Source organism: Chenopodium album, chromosome 18 (genome assembly GCF_948465745.1).
Source record: "Chenopodium album chromosome 18, dcCheAlbu1.1, whole genome shotgun sequence".
In the NCBI taxonomy this organism is placed as follows: Eukaryota; Viridiplantae; Streptophyta; class Magnoliopsida; order Caryophyllales; family Amaranthaceae; genus Chenopodium; species Chenopodium album.
Window position 1 is genome coordinate 14,908,924 of NC_137851.1, and position 20,532 is coordinate 14,929,455.

Here is a 20,532-nt window from a genome sequence, read left to right on the forward strand (position 1 = left end):
ACGTAGAAAGGATGGTGATTGTTTTTGATGATGCTAATTAGCTAACGTTTAACTCCGTACTATATAATTAGGACGATCTAGTGATTAAGAGTTTATGACTTTCATAATAAGCACATGTTTTTAAAAAAAGACATAAACCTTTGTTAGTAGAAGTTGTTTTGTTATTTTTTTAGGGGAAAGAATTGAGGAAGGGTGTTGAGCTTTACTAAATCACATAATCAAGATTTGTCAAATTGAAGATTATTTAAATTTTTTAAAAAATGTGTACCTATTAAATTCAGGTTAAGTAGGACATATGAACTTTCGGATAAACAAAATAGAAATGTGACCTAGTTTTATCGAGGTCAAAGAAAATATCTTAAATGTTGACACTAAATTCATTTTATATTACTTGCAACTTAAGTCGTGATCATCAATTTTGAGAAAGAAATTAAGAAGGCAAACAAAAGTCTAATAAATTGACACTTGTAAAAGAGGTTTATTGGATTTCTTCATTTACTACTCCGTATCTCATTCCATATCTCTTTCTCAACATGTGTGGAATAGAGCTTCATAAAGTATTAGAATATAAACATTAAAAAAAAAAGGTTAAATACTTGTATTTGTCATGCATTTTTTACATTACATATTTAGGAATGAATTTAATGGTTAAACACATCACTTAGTGTTGTATATAAAACTTAAGATGTTTTTTGGACTCTAGTTACCATGATGTTATTAATATCGTATCACACACATATATATCCATTCAAGATGCATAAAAGTTGTTTAATCCCTCCATAGAAGAATAAGTGCAATAATTTATCTAATATGCTATTTGGTTCATATATGTGTATTTTCATAATATCAATTTTATTTATAATTTTCTCCAATAAACAATAATAATACAGAGTATATCAAATAATGACTTATTTTTCATACATTAACCGGCACTTCATACATAATAGTCAAATTACTGAACTTATTCCAGAACGAGTAAGGGCCTGTTCTGATTTATTGAATTGAGCTGAATTGAATTGAACTGAATAGAGCTAAAATGAATTGTTTATGAGAGAAGGAACTTGAAAAATGAATTGAATTGAATTGATTGAAACTTAACTTAACTGAATTGAACCGAAATTAAGCCGAAGAGAATCGACCCTAGAAACTATTTTCTTAAATGAGCTAGGAAGGCCCAGAAAGGGATTTCAGGGCCCTGAAAGAGATCTTAATATTTTTTTGGGCCACACTACTCACAATTGTCACAAATTTAATTGATGCCCATCAAACAGACATTGGTAGTTTGACAATTGACATTGAACTTTCTAGCAAATACTCGAAAAATAAAATCAAATTTTAGGCCTAATTCTGTTTCCCAGAAACACAAGATATCAATTTTACGGAGTACAATTTTACAAACCAAAGACTGCAAATCCAAAGCTTTAGTTTTCATAAATTCATCATAAACCGAATGGTTAGTAATCCCTTTCCATTTAATCCTTGTTTTTTTTTGTTAAAATTTTTAGCTGCTTTTGTTGCAATTTGAATTGTTCGTTCAATCAATTGGTATTTGGTAATGAATTATGATAGATAAATTTGCAGCTGTTTGATAAATTGTTGTGATTTTAAGTTAAAATTAATGGGTACTTCATGAATTTAACTTCTGCAGAAGATTTGTGGAGGGTTTTGTGTAGTATTTTAACTGTTTGTTGCTTTGTTTTGTAGGGTTTTTGTTAGAAAAAAAATGATTTTTTAGGGGTTATAAGAATTTGGTTGATTTATTTGTGGAAGTTTTATAGTGGGATTGTTCTTCTTCTGTTGATTTGGCTATTTTTGCTCGGTTTTCAATTGGTGTCAACTTGTTCTGTTTTGTTCAATGTGGGGTTTCCCTTCCCATTTTGGGTTGAATTTGGAATAATTAGTTTTGTGCCTGCGACTCATGTGTAATTTATGAGAATATTATGTAAATTATACGCTTATTTCGATTTTGTCAATGTTATAAGCTGTAAATTTAGCTGTAAACCTGGATTTTCTGTTGAAGTAGTTGAGGTTTGAGTTGAATTGTGAGCTTCTGCTCTAATAGCATCAACCACATCAAGTACAATCTCCACCTCACTACGTTTGATTAGGTAGTGAGGGGTCTGCAATATTAGTTTTGGGAGAGGGGTATGGCATCAGTGGATTCGGGCCGGTCAGGTTGGCCTATGAAGGGAATAGAAATCATACCCATAACCAATTCCTTAACAAATGGGGAGAATAGGAAAGAAGGACAAATCTTGTGAAAGGCAGTATAGGCTGTATGATTCTACAATTGCACTCCTTTATAATCATTTTTATTTGGGTTCAAGGACACAGGAACGGATTGTATACTTGCTGTCTTGATTAGCTTAGTACATATTCAGTATATCTGTTCATTGCAAAGTAACTAAAAACTTTGATCGCTGGGTATATCTTGCATTTATACACTCTAGATAAAGTTGTTGATTGTTAATACTTGATTAATCATCATTAGCAGTATGGTTACTGAACATCTTGTGCTACATTCCCTATTTTGTGATGAAGATATTGATTTTTACTTGAAAGACACTTTGACGAATAGATTATTGAATATTCAGTGTAAGAGAACCTAATTGAAATATAACAAGTGTTGCTGTTTGATAAAAGTAAGGGTTTCTTGAATTATTATATAGATCTTTCAGAGTCTTAGGTTTTTAAAAGTAATGTTTCCCTTTTTTGTTCTTATATCATGCTATTATCATTTTGAAATTTTGTGCTTTCATGTGTGAAGTTTCAAAGCATGCTCCCGAAATTGCTGTATACTATTTATATAGTTTGAAGATTGAACTTGTTGAGCGACTGTATTGATTAGAATATATGTGCCTGTCATGGATTCTTTGGCAGTTGGACTTGTGTACTCTTGAAAATTCCATCGTAATGTGAACCTTTTGGACATTGGTTGTTTGAGATTTGAAGTTATTGTCCCTCAAGAAGCATTCTTATTGTGAACTTTAGAGTTTGATATTAAATGCTGAATGTTTCCAGGCAGCTCCTTTAATTGCTGGGATGACTGTTGCCGCTGCTGCTCTTGCTGGTAGATATGGAATTCAAGCTTGGCAAGCATACAAGGCACGTCCACCAAGACCTCGAAAGTTTTTTGAAGGTGGTTTTCAACCCAAGATGACCAGGAGGGAAGCGGCTCTTATCCTTGGTGTAAGGTAGTTGTGATAATTTTTAGATTATTATGCTATTAAAGGTTTGCTTGCATGGGCTAATAAGTTTCTATCACAAATTTTATAATTAAGCAATGGTGCTAAGGTCTGTGCACAACTAGTTAGCTGAACATTTAATCTAGTGCAAGTTTAAAGACAGAAAACGTACCAGTAAGCTAGATTATTGTAAAAGTTACATTGCTAACTAATTGTCTAATGTTATTTACCCCTTTTTTTCTCTCTTTTTTTTTTCCTTTCACATTGTGAAGTTTTTAACTAAGCAATGGTGCATTGGTGCTAAGGTCTATGCATGACTAGTTAGCTGAAAATCTAGTACAGGTAGAAAAATTAACTAAGCAATGGTGCATTGTCTAAGTTAATGTACTTTGCAAAACTAATTGTCTAATGTTATTGTAAGCTAGGTTATTGTAAAAGTTACTGTACTTTGCAAAACTAATTGTCTAAAATAAACTTAACCTAAAATGTAGGGTTCAAAAGGGGCAATAAATTAATTTGCCGCTAGCTTAGTCTAGTTTTGAACTCCCCAGATCAAAGCTTTGCTTTTTACTTTTTATATCTACTAGTAGAGCTCAATTCAATAAATTAAAAAAAAAATCTTTAATTTAGCTATGTCATCATTTTACCTCATTTAATTTGAGCTGTTGTTACATTGTGAAGTTTATTTAGGTTTCTCAAAGCTCTATTCAAAGTTCACTATAAGCTAAGTTCGGATAGGATAAGTTTAGAGTTGATACTTGATAAGTTCAGAAAAAATAAGTTTGTATAACTTCAGATAATATAAGTTTAGAGAAGATAAAATTAGTGAAATTCAGGTGAAGGAGACTTTGCTTTAAGTTATAACAGCATGACTTATCATCATATAGATGTAGAAGATAATGTTGTCAATATAGTCCTTTTATTCATAAATTCTTGCAATGATTTGACTTGCACACATACACACCTTTCTATAAATATATGCAATTGTATATTAATTAAAACTACAAGCAAAATTGATATTAGAAAGTCATGTATTGAGTGAGATTAGTCTAACAACATATTACACAATAATATTTGGTTTTTAATTTTTTATATATTAGTAAGAAAATGTAATCAAAAGTTCACTATTGTAAGTATCTAAGAATAGAGGGGGGATAGTGTTAGTTATGTACTAAGAATATTTTAATAAATTCACAGGATTGCTATCCTCTCGTCCCCCTACCCCCCCCCCCCCCCCCCCCCCCCTTCTTTTTTTTTTTTTTTTTTTTTTCCCTGAAAGTCAAAATGTTCTTCCAATTTATTTTAGGACTGAGAACAGTTTCATTGGTATAAGTTTTATATGCTTACCTATTGTGCTTGCACAAAATATCAGTTTTGCAAGATTCAGGGCAGCTTAAATGTTGCAATGTCCCTTCTCAAGCTCTGTGTGTCTTAAGTGAATTATTTTCCCCTATTCGCATTTCCATAGTTATAGCTTAAATGTTGCAATGTCCCTTTAATTTTGCGATTATAGTGTTTGGTATTTTCTGGATAACTAGAAACATTTTCATGTTGCTGTAAGGACCTTTAATGATGCCAATTCTTCACTTTTGAGCTTTTGCCACGTACTAGGATTCAAAGAAGCTTAATGGCCACTTAGCTTCTCTCCTTAAATTTCTAAGCATCTTTGTCACTTTAAAAATCTATAGTCTCTCATGTATATGGAGTATATGTTAGCCTACAATTCTTATTTAATTTTATTTTATATAAGTTTTCCTATTTTGTGGAAATTTGGTTGTTGTCGCATTTTTTTTCTTCCTTCTTTCCCAAGTTTTAATTTTCAACGCACATCTCTGGACCTTACAATGGCAGGGAGAGTGCAGCTGCAGAGAAGGTCAAGGAGGCTCATAGAAAGGTAATGATTGCAAACCATCCTGATGCCGGTGGAAGCCATTATCTTGCCTCTAAAATCAACGAAGCTAAGGACATGATGGTTGGGAAGCCCAAAGATAGCGGCTCTGCATTCTAAATTTGTGGAGGATATTTGTTTTAACCCTCGGAAATAAGATTATTTTCCTGTCCCTCCGCCAAAACCATGGCTAGATGCCTGCGCCTGTGTCTTCAAAGTTGGTGAAGGAACTCAAATACCCTTTTTTGGAATTCCTTTGGAAAAGCAAAGGTGAATGAGTATATACAAGTTGTTGTAGTTGGCTGCAATTTTCAAACTTGTACACTATTTGACTGGTATAAACACCAGAACTATTTATATGAATTGCTCTCATTTTCTTGTCATGTCGTGTTTGTTACTGTAATATTGTATTATTGTTAAGTTTAAGCTATTTGGAACGGAAATCTATATGAAATTTTTACCATTTACTCTCGAGATTTTAAAGAGTGCGTCATGTATCCCTAACCTTGATTGTTTAATGGTAATCAATATACAAGTAATTAATTACTCGAAGAGTATGTTTATCCAAAATCAAAATAATATATAATTCACATAAAAACAAGATTGGTGGATAGGTCCTTGAGAGTAAAGGGGGAGGTAAGGGGGAATCCTCCTATTCCCAAACAAATGTAGTTGAGGGAAGCTTGAATTTATAACCTCAAAGTCAAAGATGATTTTCTCACTAACTTCACCAAATGAAGCTTGGTACATAGTATCAATATACGCTTAGCCTTAAACATGTAGCCGACTGGGTGATTGTACTGTATTACTCGTACAAAGTAATTGATGCTTTCTAATTTCCTAAAAGTTTTCACTATTTATTTATTTTTTTTCTTTTGAAAAATTGTCAATTGTTCCCTCTGTCCTTATTTTTTTGTTAGGTCAAACTTTACAAACTTTGCCCATAAATTCTCATTAATCTATTAGGCTATAAGAGATAATAGTCAAGTAGAGTCTTGTTGGATTCATTGCATTATATATGTATATTTTTTATACATATAGAAATTGAGTTACATATATTTTAAGACACGTCTTAAAGGTTGTAAAAAGTCAAATGGAGCAAAAAAAAAAGGACGGAGGGAGTATTACTTAAATAATGACCCATGTCAATTACAAATTACAAATTTACTACCCCTAAAACTGATAAATTATTACGATTACTACCCCTAATATAGAGTATTTAATTAACAAGTACTCATATGACCACATTTAATCTTATGTATAATAAAGCGCAAACATTGGTCAAAGTGGTGCATAAGCGGAACACTTAAATAAGGGGAGGGAGTATCATGCTTTTTTTTTTTTTTTTTATAAACACGGATAAAGGATGTTTTTGGCTTAGGCCCTGTTTAGTTCACCTTCTTTTTACTTATTTCAGAAAAAATAAGTTTAGATCAGATCAGATCAGAAAAAATAAGTTTAAATCAGATCATCGTTTTATGTGCAGTTTTTTTATTGTTAAATATCTTTAATTTCGTAATGAAAAAAAATTATGAAATCACATATTAATAAAATACACATTATTACGAATCTAACAAGACCCCACTTGATATATTTTTTCCGTATAAATTATCGTATATTTGAGGTCAAAGTTTGGTTAAATTTGACATTCAGATCAGACCAGACCAGATCAGATCAGATAAGACCAGATTAGATAAGCAAAAATAAGGTGAACCAAATAAGGCCTTAGTCTTGAAATGAATTTTCAAAATGTTAATTTTTTAGGATCTTTTACTTAAACTATATTGTACTCCCTCTATCCCTTTATTTTTTCCCTATTTGACTTTGTACGGTCTCCAAGACACGTGTTAAAACTTTTATATCTTTATTTTTATACGCGTAAAAATTACTACCTCCGATTTTTATTAGTTGCAACTTTGGGGTATTATTTGTGAGATATAAAATATTCCAAAGTTGCAAAAAAAAAAAAAAAAATCGGAGGTACTATAAAAAGTTGATATTAATTAACTTTATAATGAGACGAACCAAACAAAGTCCCACATGACTACATTTCCTTCTATAGAACAACGAGAATTTGTGGTCAAAGTTTTTAAAATTTGACTCACATTTTGACAATGGAGCAAAAAAATAGAAACGGAGGGAGTATATATACGTAATCAAACATGTGCATTGAAACCCGTAAAGGTTAAAGTGTACCCATTGAAAAGAGAATAACAATTTTTGGACAACAATAGAATGAGTCATTGTGTGGTTGTCATAATTAAAGTTGTCAAAAATTGGTCTAACCGACCTGATACGAAACCTAGCCGAATAAACCTTAATCTAAATCTCGATTTGTAAGGATACAATAATTTAGCATGACTTAAATGTGAAATAGGTCCAATCTAACCCGACTTGATCGGACCTGATTCAAACCGAATTGGACCCATAGTCCCTTATTACATGTCTTATCAAATTATGGATCAATCACACAATAGATAAACATGGAGCCATGGAGCCATGGAGGTTAGGGTGCTGCTGAGAATTAAAAAACTGAAAACGTCAACTAAATGTCAATCCTACGTGTCATCTCTTCATGTTTACACTTTCATGTCTATCCAATTATCCATAAAAATAAAATATTTTTCATGCAATTTTAATTAATCTCCATTTTTTTTACTTATATTTCTACTAGAAAACAAACAGTAAAAGAAAGGTGGAGAAAAATAGAATTGAAAAAATAAAATAATATTTTCCCCAAATCAGAAAGAAATAAGAAATAAAAATAAATTAACGCCCAAAAAAGGGCTAATTTCTCTCACTCCCAGCCACCACAATTCTTGTTTTTGCTCATTTGATTTTGTCTGAAAATTTCTGGGAAATCCCAAATTCTTATCATCATAATATCCTCACAACTTTATCTAGTGAGTACTTTTCTTTATCTCTCCTTCAATACAGTAGATAAAAAAAAAATGAAAATTTGCAATAATTTGTGTTTTTCATTAGCTGGAATTAATAGTTGGATTTAAGCTATACCCTTTTGTTTTTGTTGAATTTCAGGTGTACCCATTTTGTTAATTTGTCAACAGAAGTTGATTTTTGCAGTGCTAGAGCATTATTTATCGGTAAAAATGGAAGTTTTTTGTTTATGGGATCCCAGTAATCTGTTACATTGAGATTGAATTGCATTAATTTCTTCGACCTTTGCTGGAATTAATTGGGTTTTTGCTATTTTGTTTGATTTTTGCTGGGAAGATCTCATTCTTGTATTTGGATGTTGATGTTGAAAAGTGTTTACTGATTGAAGTTCATTAAATTTATTGATTTGTGAAGGGTTTGTAACTTGTGATTGTTGAATTTGTAATTTCTTAATTCCGGATTAATATAGGGGATTAAAGATTTAGGGTTTTAGGGATGGTGTCTGGGAACGACCCTGTTGAATCATTACTTAATTCAATTCAAGTTGTTAAGGATGCTTTTTCGCCGCTAGAAGCGGGTTTTAGAAAGGCAACTAAGGAGTTTGAGTTAACTTGGTTGGGCAAGAATGGCAATCGAAATGCTGAACTTTTAGGGCAGTTGCATGGTTCTAGCAATGCTGGTGTCAGTAGTAAGAACAGTAAACTTCATTCATCTGTGTCAAAGAAGAAAAGTACCCCTTCTCATGGTAGTTCTAATGAGGATAAGAGAAAAGGACCATCGATAAAGCTACCAATAAAGAGTATATTGGGCATGTTTTCGCCAAATTGTGCCAATGCTGATCCTAAGGTCAATGTGTTAAAGCAAAAGCCAAAAGAAAGGGAGTGGGGAAAAAAGGACGGATCGTGCTTGAACTGTTTGCAGTTTGCTATGACATGGTCGATGTTTCTCAATGGTTTTGCACAGGCATTTCCCACGCCTTTTAAATTAGGAAAGAAGCGGTGCTCAAAGACAGGTGATGAGGGAAAGGGTTCATGTGTCCGTTCGTCAACATCATCAGATTTATGTGACTTGAAGAAAAATGAACCGAAAAAGGGTATGTTTGTTATGATGTTGCCAAGAGAGGACACAAAGTGCAATGAAGGGAAGCATTTAAGCCTCGAGCTGGTGGTAGCTCTCATTTTTGATCAGATAACACAGAGTCTGCAAAAGCTTGATCATGTTGCTAAACAAAATGAGGAAAGGTTTTATGAGTCGTCATCAGCCCCACCTCAATTCCCCTCTCACTTGGATCACTGGAAGACAGTGACTAGTATCTTAGAGGGTAAGAGGGCAGATATGAATGTCTTTTTAGGAAATTTAAAGTTTGCAAGAGTAGGTGGAGCACCATCTACCCTGGTTGGAGTTACATCTCCAGTGAAAGAAGATGGGGATGATAGTGTGTCTACTACTAATAGTGAGGAATCAGGAGGCTTAACAGCTCAAAAACTAGCCAGTGGGCTGCTTAATATTCCTCTTTCCAATGTCGAGCGCTTGAAATCAACACTGTCAACCATTTCGATTTCAGAACTTATCGAGCTTGTGCCTCATCTTGGACGCTCTTCTAAAGACATTCCTGACAAGAAAAAGTTGTTTTCTGTGCAAGACTTCTTCAGGTACACTGAGGCTGAAGGTATGTTCAAATTATCTATTTTCTGCTTCAATTATCAGCCGCACATTATACCCTTTGGTTTTTATTTTTCCCCATTGGTGTACGAAGGGTTAAACTATAGTATATGACAGTCATAGATGCATATGAGTTCTTATTTTTCATGTTTGGATCTAGTACATACAAACGTGCACAAAAATCTTAGTTACATCAATGAGAAAGGATGATGCTTAAGTTGGTCTTTTTTACATGTCTTGTTGCCTTGTTTGGTGATTCCTTCTCTGCGATGAGGGAAGGAGCAAATATGAAACTATGAAAGTACACTTAAGGGCTTTGGTATCACCTGGACAAGGTTATGGATCATGAAGGTTGTGAAATTAGGTAAAGGCGATTTAATAAGTGTTATTACTGCTACTATTGTTTTTTAGGTGTCAATGAATTGTTGGCCTAGGTAGTGGGCCTCTATTGGCTTGATGGGGTAAAGATGCTCTATTATTTTTGTCTGCTTTTGTGGTGATTTTTTTTGAATTTTGTGATCTTGAAGGGGCAGATCAGGGTTGTCATTTGTATGAAGCATGAAGATTCCTCATTGGTTCCTATCCAATGATTTGGAGGAATTTCAAATTAGTTTTGTAGTTTTTCAAATCATCGAGTTCATCTATATGCCTAGATTACTCTAAATGAATACATTGTTGTCGATATTCATGTAATTTGAAAACTATGATTACTATAAAAAATTTTGCTATCTTGGCAGATTGTGAGGTTCCTTAATGCTTTCCCAGTGTGAGGTCTGTTTAAGAGATAATACTTGTAGAAGCTTCTTCTATGATTTTAGAAGTCATGGAAGTATATTGTTTGTTAGGTGAGTAGAAATGGGCGTACGTATTGTTGGTGGAACCATGATATACTTGTTCAGTCTTGCTTGCTCAGTATCCCTTCTGCATCACTCATTGTAGTTTATAGAGGGTGGAAAATCATGAGGTTTGTATAAAGGGTGAGGAACCTATAGCAGATTATTTGGTGAATTTGGATCTAATCTGGTATTTAGGCTTGAGGAATGAGATCTAGGTATCAAGACTTCAGGAGATTGTGTTTGAATTCTTTGAAAACATCTCTGATTTGAGAAAGTAGCTCTGCTGGTTTCCTTCTAATTGGGAACTTGGGAGCTCACATAATTAATGGATGACTAGTAGTCCTACTCCTTTGTAGACATTTCATATCATACATGTTGGATGAGAATTTATTTGTTGCCTTCTCCTCCAAACCTTGTATAAATTATAATGACTTTGTGAACTACTAAAAATGCTCACTGAATTTTACTTAATAGTCTTTTATTAAAAATCAAAGGTTTCTGAAAGGGTAAAGGCTTATGAGGGGTTGGTGGAACTATGGCAGTTATAGATGTTCTCAATTCTAGTATAAAATTGCTGTTATTGATAGGCCAAGCAAATCTTTTCTCCTATAAGCATGTTGTGTGTAGCTGTTGGAAAGACTATTTGAGGTGGTGGTTGAATTCCAATAAGCATGTCATAGATTACCTGTAATTTATGTTGCAACTTGCAAGTTTGCATCTTTCATTTATAAAAACGGCTATTTGAGGTGGTGGTGTAAATGCACTGCATGTTAAACTTCCTCTGATTTTTTTTAGCTGTACCATATGGGCTTTTTTCACTATTTATATTCACCATCTTTAATTATTTATATTTAGGGAAATATTGCCATGTGGGATTTTATTGAATTCGTCTCAATTTATATATTTAAAATGTTAACTTTTAAAATATTTTTTTTACCTTATAGACAAATATGCCAAGTCAATATGGTACAACTAAAAATAATAGAGGAAGTTCACAACATTATCTAGATATAAAAGGAGGAAAGTCCTTTGGTAGTAGGCATGTATAGTTTAAATATGTGGGTGTTGTGGACATGTGAAGAGAGCATTTGGCAGACTCTTCCCAGAGTGGAGTTTTTTTTTTGGATGCCCTGTGAGGTAGGTCTTCCTTCTTGTTCTCTTTTGAGTTTCGCACTCTGGTGCCCTTTCCTCGTCAATCTATCTCAAATGCTTAATGCCAATGGTTAACTATTATGTGTATGTCTTTGTTGGGCTCTAGTTTTCTTTGTTGTAATGTTCTTATTCTTCATTTTTGAAATTTTGTATTGGTGTCCTAATTCTTAAAAAGAACAAATAAGAGAGTAAAAGGGTATAGAATGAAAGGAAGTATGGCCAGTATAAGAAAAAAAGAACAGTTATATGCCTGCTTCCTTACTCCATGTATCATGGATATAACTGTAAAATGTGGCTCAGAGGTTGTCCAGATCAGACCTCTTATCTTTTTTGTTTACTTATAAATTTTTTTTTCTCCAAAATTGTATATTATGTAAACTACTTTCTATTTTTTATTTTTATGTGCAACAATTGGCTTTCATGTTTAGGCATTTAAGTTGAATTTGTTAAAGTTATACTTCGTATGTAAGTGGGGTTTGTTTGGGTATTAAATTTATAGAAAGAGAAAGTGGGTGAATAGTTTATGTAAAAATAAGTGATGTAAGCAGAGGGAAATAATAAAAAAGTATGAGTGGGGACCATGGGTGGAGAGAGAGATATAGTAAATTTAGACACTTGAAAAAAACAGCTGAATTAGGAAAGTGTTGCACTTGGACATAAAAAAAAAAAAAAGGGAGGGTGTATCTGTGTAGTCAGTATAGTAACTGTAAAAGTAACATAAATATGTAGGAAATGTGTTCATTTTCTGGATCTTCTGGGGATGCAAATGAAGAAATCAACATGTTTATGTAGCCTTTTTCTTTCCTTTATTTTATTTATTTATTTTTTGTATAAGATTTTGTGTTGTGCCTTTATGCATGTAATGCATACAAGTTAATTCAAGTCCACCAACGACCTTAAAGTCTTGTTAGAAAGCAAAATACTAATATAGTTGTCAAAAGATAGTGACTGACATGGAAGAACAGTTCCTGTATTTCATCACTCATTAGTCTCCACATAAAATCAAGTGATGCATTTTATATTTCAGGCTCTGTTTTAGTCAGCAAGGTATGTAGAAGTCAGCAAAGTATATGTATACTGAGGAGTAATAACTATTGTGAGTGAACTATCATTTCTTCCATTGCTCTGTTTACCCTTTTGTGTGCAAATATGTAATAGAATTGAATAACTTAACAATTATTATGCCTCTTCTGGTTATGTGTTTTATACGGAGTCCTTATTTGCATTTCCTACCATAATAGAGCAGGTATTCTTTTTTTTTTTTTTTTTTTTTTTTTTTTTTGGGGGGGGGGGGGGGGGCGGTGGGCGGTGGGTGGGTGGGGTTGTAACTGTAAGCTAAATTTCATGAACTTTTTACAGGAAGGAGATTCTTTGAGGAGTTGGACAGGGATGGGGATGGCCAGGTAAACCTAGAAGATCTTGAGATAGCAATGAGAAAAAGAAAACTACCACGCAGATATGCAAGAGAATTTCTGCGACGTGCTAGAAGTCACTTATTTGCAAAATCTTTTGGCTGGAAGCAGTTTTCGACGTTGATGGAACAGAGGGAAGCAACTATTCTTCGTGCTTATACCTCTTTATGCCTGAGCAAGTCTGGCACACTTCAGAAAAGTGAAATTTTAGCATCTTTAAATAATGCTGGGCTTCCTGCAAATGAGGACAATGCAGATGCTATGATGAGATTTTTGAATGCAGACACAGGAGGGTCCATATCTTATGGTCATTTTCGCAATTTTATGATGTTGCTACCTTCTGATCGTTTGCAAGATGATCCACGGTGAGAGAACCTTTCATTATTGTAGTAACTTATTGCATATGGAGGTCTGAATTGGGTTTTTAGCTGTTCATAAATAACTATAATGAAAGCTTGGATATGCTGATACCTTATGTGATTTTTCTGTAAGAGACTTTATGTGGCCATCTACATTTTTGTCCCTTTTTTATTTACTTCCTCCGTTTGTTTAGATGCATCACTTTCTATAATTGGAAGTTTCAATTTAGATGCATGACTTTCCTTTTTACCTATCAAATTCTCTTTATCTCTCATGTCACGCAGGCCCTCTTTATTTTCTCTCTCTGCTCTAACAATGGTCTAGGATTCCGTAACTTCAAAAGTGGTGCGTGTGGCTGTGGGGGAAGAGGGGGGGGGGGGGGGGGGGGTTGGGGGGGCACACCACACGAGCGCGCTCGCGCGCGTGTGTGTGTGTGTTGGGGAGCTGATTAAAAATTGGTTTGATATTATGCTATTTCAAACAGGTTAAGTTTTAGACTTTTTACTGATCTATATCCTGTGGTCAAATGTTTTTTGGGATTTTCCACTTGAAGTTTAGCAGAATCCATGAATTACCCAAGCCAATTTTTGATTTTTTTCCAAAAATTATTCGTGTAATTGAGTTGGAGAAACCATTATAGTCTTCGTGTATGCTATGCAGGAATGTTTGGTTTGAAGCTGCAACTGTAGTTCCTGTTGCACCACCTGTGGAAATTCCTGCTGGAAGTGTTTTACGATCTGCTTTAGCGGGTGGTCTTGCCTCTGGGCTCTCAACATCCTTATTACATCCAGTTGACACCATAAAGGCAATTATCCATATTTGAACTTTGAATTGTTGTCTTCTGCTTACTAGTCATAATTTTTGTAACCTAAAGATGGGGAAAAAATTTAGTTTTATAGCTATCATTTTTCAGAATTTTGTCTGTGCTGAACTCACTGTGTCTAACAATGTTTTACTGGTTTCAGACTCGTGTGCAAACATCATCTTTCTCTTTTCCCGAAGTTATATCAAGAGTTCCAGAAATTGGAGTTCGAGGCTTATACCGGGGTTCCATCCCAGCAATTCTTGGGCAGTTTACTAGGTTACTACTGCTAGCTTGTCAGTTGTCACCCTTATACCTTCCATTTATTTGCTACATCCTCTGATTTTACCTCTTATATTGCAGCCATGGACTAAGAACTGGAACGTTTGAAGCTACTAAGCTTGTGTTAATAAATGTCGCTCCTAATCTGCCTGAACTGCAGGTACTAATGTTATCCTAGGCATCACATGCTGCACAATATAGACTATTTTTTTTTCCTTCTAACAACCACCATATAGACAGTTGGAGGCTAAACTTAACTCTGTAATATTTCCAAGTAAACAGTTGTCATGCTATGTTTTGTTATTGAAGTGTGCTTATCATGGATATAGAATTGATATATATTGTGTTGATTTGTGTGTGTGTGTGTGTTGATATATATTGTGCGCATTTTTTTTTTTTTTAAATTGACAGAGAATTGAGTAGTAGAGTGTGCATTGGTAATTGCGGTATTACCTCAGTCACCAGTTACCTTTGGGTATATTTTAATTTTGCAACCTGTAACCAGAGTTTAAGTCTGACCATGTGAGGATGAGAGACAAACAATTCTTTATGGACAACCACTTTTTTTTTTTGGTTGCATGAGAGGCATCTAAGCAATGAAAGTCTTTAAATTTAGTATTTGGATGCTAAAATCTTGGACCGTGAATAGAAGGACAATAGAGACTCTTGAGTTATCATGGTCCAGTCTACCATTTCCAAGACATGACAAACATTCCTCTTGTTCACGCACTTCAACATCTTTTTGCGTATGATTATTTTCCTTTGTGATTTGTTGGATGGTTGGTCTTTTTCCTCTTCTGGACTGCATATCATGCATCAATGATGCATGATTTTTGGACTTATCTATCTCATTTGTATAAAGAATTCTATTCTGTTCTCAATCCCAAGATCTCTAACTTACACATTCCTGACTTATGACCTCTCCTTCACACAGTCCAACTTTGTTGTAAACTTGAATGGTATCCAACTTCCATTATGTTCCTAAGTGTCATTCCACTGCAAGACATTGAATTTTTGACAATGCATGATTTGTTTTTTACAAAAAGGAAAATTTTGGGAGAATTTGGAGAATTATGGGTGAATTTGGAGTTTTGTTGAGGAGCATAGTCGTTCAAATTGAAGGGGAGGAAAAATATGGAGGCCAAGGGTTTAAAAAACAAAGAAACTGGCCGTTTTGTGGGCCCCCAGGTCGAAAATTTTGGCCGGAATCAGAGAGTGGTGATGTCTAACTTTTTTATTTTTATTTTTATTTTTAAATATATACGATGTATATTTTTTTAGGGTGGTATTTTATAATATTGAAAAAAAAGGGGTGTTTAGTTCTAAATAGTGTGTTTTGAGGGGAGGTTATTTACAAAACTTCCAAAAAAAAAATTCAGGGGAAGCATCTGACAATGAAAATGGGGCATTGATGTTGCCTTGGAAACATCTGTTATTTAGGAATAAGGGTTCCAGCTTGTGGTTCCTTTTACCTGTTCACAGCTCTTGGTTCGCTATTTGTGACTTAATATTCTTTCTAATTGCAAGAAAAGGGTATGCATATTATCTGATTGTATCCTATGTCTTGGATTGATGTCACTTGCAAGAAAAATGTCAGCAAGTAGCCTTGCAGCAATACAGCATCACAAAATTTAGAAATATTGACCTATCTTTTTTTCCCCCTTGTTCAGATCCAATCATTAGCATCATTCTGTAGCACAATCCTCGGCACTGCAACAAGAATACCATGTGAGGTACTGAAGCAGCGTTTACAGGCTGGGCTTTTTAACAATGTTGGGGAGGCCATTGTGGGTACTTGGCAACAGGATGGTCTAAAGGGATTTTTTCGCGGGACAGGTGTAACCCTTTGCCGAGAGGTTCCACTATATGTAGCTGGCATGGGGCTATATGCAGAGTCCAAAAAGGTATTTACCCCTCTTCTATAAGCAATTAAAATTTTATATATCTATATGAAATGCTAAGCATCACAATTGTTACTGGGCATCTAGGACGTATGGAATCACGCTTTAGTAAATACTAATATTATATGTGCACAGCTGAAAAGATTTAGATTACTTTCTAAATCTCATTGGATAATGTTGTGATGGAGCTATCAACCTGAACTTGTCACAAACTATATGATGATGAATCCGTGTTGCATATGCACTTTTCACACACTAATCACTCGGTATTTGGTCATATTCAGAATTTAAGCTCTTATGTATATTTCTGTTATATCTCATAAAAAGCTGAATAGTTTCTGTTAATAGCTTGCTCAGCATGTCCTGGGTCGGGAATTAGAGGCATGGGAGACGATCACAGTCGGGGCACTATCTGGAGGGATTGCTGCTGTTGTCACTACACCGTTTGATGTGCTAAAGACTAGAATGATGACGGCGCCTCATGGCCTACCATTATCAACTTCAATGATTGCATTTTCTATTCTTCGCCATGAAGGCCCCCTTGGATTCTTTAAAGGAGCACTACCAAGGTTTTTCTGGGTTGCTCCCCTAGGTGCAATGAATTTCGCAGGTTATGAGCTTGCAAAGAATGCCATGATTAAAAGTGAAGAAACATCATCGGCATCAGTGGATGAAATTCCGCATAAGTAGCTAACAAAGTAACATTCTACTTGAAACAACACTGGACCGCCTTCCTTTTGTTGTAAAGCTGGTTCTATCTAGTACAGCTGCAGGCTCTTTTGTTTTCCTATAGAGATAGCTTGTAATTGCTGCTGGAAAAATTTTGAGGGTTTTTTTTCCTGTCCGAAAATGGCAGCATGTGTTTTAGATTTAATGTGGCAGATCTTTGTTTGCCTGATGTTCATATTTGTAACTTTTGATTGTTTAGTTACAAACAAAGTGCACATATGTTTTTGTTATTTTATGCGGTCTAGTTCATTTGGACACATCTGTATTGTTACTACTGCATTCGAGTAGTGATTCTTACAAACCAAATTTGATAAAAAAATGATGCAGATCAAAAAGCCAAAAGATATGTTCATTAAAAAGTTTCTATTGAACCGTGTAGGCCTTCTTAATCCTATTCTCTTTCTTAATCCTATACTCTGCAATATACCCACATCCACCACCAGTCACCTTGGTGTACAGCAGGAGACCAAGGAAGAGATAAGAACAGCAGGCGCAGCAGGACACTCCTCCACTACCAACACAAGCAACGGATCACTGATATGACAGGGGTTTTGGTTTATTAGCTTTTCACTGTGCTAACTTTAGCTTAATGACAAACACTAATAAATGTAGCAATTAAGGCTCTTGGCCATTCATGTAGTACTTGTAGTAGTATAAATAGAGAAAGTCGAGGCTAGAGAAAGGTATCTAGAAAATTGTAAGAAGAACTTGGAGAGTAATAGCCTAAAGCCGTTGATGATTCACGCAAGCTTTAAGCTTAATCTATCAAACAAACAACCTTCCGACCACATTTCTTGTCTTACCACGCTAGTCCGTTGCACTTGGTATCAAACCTGCCAAGGCACCGACGGCTCCGACGGTGACCGTTGAACTAGTAGTCGCACTCGAAGAACGAGTAGAAGAGATATTCGACAAGGTTGGAGATGGAGAAAATTCTCTCCAACAGATTCTAATGAAAAACCAAGAGGAAGAGGCGCGCAAGAACCGAGAGGCCATTGACGGAGTCCGACAGACGCTAGAAGGCCGAGTCGACCGATTTTGACATGAGCAGAACCAACATAACGCCCTAATGAAGAACAATCAAGACAAATTTTTTGAGGAAATTCGAGGAGTATTAACCACCATTAAAAATTTATGCAAACAACCTATGACGGTGGAAGACAAGGTGGAGCAGCCGCTGGGTAATGGTGGTTTTAATGAACCACTGCTGGGTGCTGGTGGACTCAACGGCCTCAGATTCAGTAACTGGGATCCCGGAGCCGGAGGGCGGTTCCAAAACGCCATCCACGACCAACAGGATGAAATACCGTAAGTTGGAGATGCCAACGTTCGATGGTTCCGACCCCGACGAGTGGATATTGCGAGGAGAACAATAATTTCAATTTTATCGACTAACTAGGGGTGAAAGTAATGCGGATAAAACCGAAAACCAAATCGAACCAAACCGAATTATTAATTCGGATTGGATTTTTTAAAATTCGATTCGGATTGGATTGAAAAAATATAAGAAATCGGTTTTCGGTTTTCGGTTTTCGGTTTGGATTCGGTTTTGGGCTCCCAAAAACCGAAAAACCGTACTAAACTGAATTATCCTATTGATATACATGTCTTATAGGCCCAAACTTTAAGCCCACCTACTTAAGTAATACATGTAAAGAGGAAAAACCTAAAACCCTTCAGATTCTTATCCATTTCCACACCACCCACATCTCTTTCTTTCAGATTTTCCTTCTCTCCTTCCTCTCTCCTGATTTCCTTTCTCTCTCTTCTCATTTCATCTTTTTCTTATGTTAGATCTTTTAATTTTCTCTTAATGCAAGTTAAACTTTCATCTAATATGCTACTTTGATTTCTCTACATATTTTATTCATGTAATTCTATTCAAATGATGTAATTCCAAATTTTCTCACCCAAATTTTATTTTATTATAGATTTCTGGGTAATATTGACTATCTATAGATCTAAAGTTCATATTGATGACTGATGAGCGAGCAAAAGGCGTATGCGTAAAAGATCGACAAGATTTTAATATTCATGTTTATGTCGTTTTTTTTTTTTTTTAATGTATTTTGCATGTAAAGATTAATATTGGGGTTATTGGTTTGCAAATTTTAAGCCGCTTTTTGTCAATTTTCTGGATATTGTTAATATTTAATTTGTAATTTAAATATATAAAATTGCTAAAAATTTAGAACAATATAATTCGGTTTGTGGACTAAATTCGGTTTTGATTTTGGAAATTCAGTTCGGTTTGGTTTGGACCAAATTATAATTCGGTTTGGATTTTTAAGCAGAGACCAAACTTTTTCAGTTTGGATTCGGTTTGGGACATAATCCAAACCGAAATCCGAACTTTCACCGCTACAATTAACGGAGGCGGAGAAGTTGCAAGCGGCGGTTGTGGCGATGGACGTCGACGCTCTGAGGTGGTACCAGTGGGAGAATCGGCGTCGACCGTTGATTGGCTGGGAGGATCTCAGGGGCGAATTTTGACCCAATTCCGACCCATAAATTCAGGCACCCTTCATAAATTGGGTCAGCAATTTGAGGAAATCGGGTGGGGCCTTTTTCAAACCTAGACCCTACTCCTACTTCAATAGAAGTCCAACATCTACAATACTTGGAGCTGGGCCAGCCCACACAGTCAGCACAACCCAACAAACTCCAGTCATCTCAACTCAACAAACACCACCTTATAACCTAAACCGAACTAGCCCAAACTCTTATCAATCAACCCAGCTTCAACAGCTTCTGTGAACAACACAAACCATAACCACCAAACACGAGCCAACCCAAGTTATTCCCGATTTAGTGGTGAGGTACGGAGGTTGACAGAGATACAGGACAAAAGGGCGAGGGGGATATGTTTTAAGTGTGATGGCAGGTGGACGGGACCTACTCATGTATGGACGCCCAGAGTTTGAGTGTGTTGCTTGTAGAAGAGGAGGAAGGAGAGAGTGAAGGTGAGCTTATGGCTATGGGGGAACCCGTGGAGGTGGAGGAAGAACTCCCCACTCCTATCTCCATGAACTCTATCGTGGGGCTGACTAACCCCAAAACAATGAAACTCATGGGCACTATTTTGGGATAGCAAGTACTGGTGGTAATGATCGACCCAAAGTAGTGGGTAAGCTCGGTCTGACTATAAGTGGCAGTGGCGTGTTTGGTGTATCACTTGGGAATGGTGAAGCGGTTAAGGGCCAAGGGCAATGTAGAGGGGTGTGATTGAAATTAGGGGAATCCATAAAGGTGGAGGAGGACTTCTTGCCTCTCCAATTAGGAAATTCGGATGTGATTCTAGGTGTACAATGGTTGGAGAAATTGGGAGCCGTGTTGACTAATTAAAAATCGCTAGAAATAGCCTCTCTTGGGGAGGCCAAACCGTGATTCTTAAGGGTGCTCGAACGGGTATCACTTTGAAGGCA

The 20,532-nt window shown here is 35.4% G+C and overlaps 2 protein-coding genes across 3 annotated transcripts; both read left to right on the forward strand.

Annotated features, from left to right (window-relative positions):
• The first annotated feature begins 1,299 nt into the window (after window positions 1-1,299).
• LOC145591559 (mitochondrial import inner membrane translocase subunit TIM14-1-like) lies at window positions 1,300-5,456 on the forward strand. The gene is made up of 3 exons (XM_081648048.1): window positions 1,300-1,453; window positions 3,022-3,194; window positions 5,037-5,456. The coding sequence occupies exons 1-3, from the start codon at window positions 1,451-1,453 to the stop codon at window positions 5,191-5,193; spliced, it is 333 nt and encodes a 110-aa protein (XP_081504174.1). The 5' UTR covers window positions 1,300-1,450; the 3' UTR covers window positions 5,194-5,456.
• Window positions 5,457-7,793: 2,337 nt separating this feature from the next.
• LOC145591561 (calcium-dependent mitochondrial ATP-magnesium/phosphate carrier protein 1-like) lies at window positions 7,794-17,364 on the forward strand. 2 transcript variants are annotated; one of them, XM_081648049.1, is made up of 8 exons: window positions 7,794-7,976; window positions 8,113-9,640; window positions 12,981-13,398; window positions 14,054-14,198; window positions 14,359-14,474; window positions 14,559-14,637; window positions 16,148-16,381; window positions 16,727-17,364. In XM_081648049.1, the coding sequence occupies exons 2-8, from the start codon at window positions 8,467-8,469 to the stop codon at window positions 17,066-17,068; spliced, it is 2,508 nt and encodes an 835-aa protein (XP_081504175.1). In that variant the 5' UTR covers window positions 7,794-7,976; window positions 8,113-8,466; the 3' UTR covers window positions 17,069-17,364. The 2 variants fall into 2 exon arrangements, with proteins under 2 accessions (XP_081504175.1, XP_081504176.1); XM_081648050.1 differs by lacking the exon at window positions 7,794-7,976 and having other exon boundaries at window positions 7,994-9,640.
• The last annotated feature ends 3,168 nt before the right edge of the window (window positions 17,365-20,532 follow it).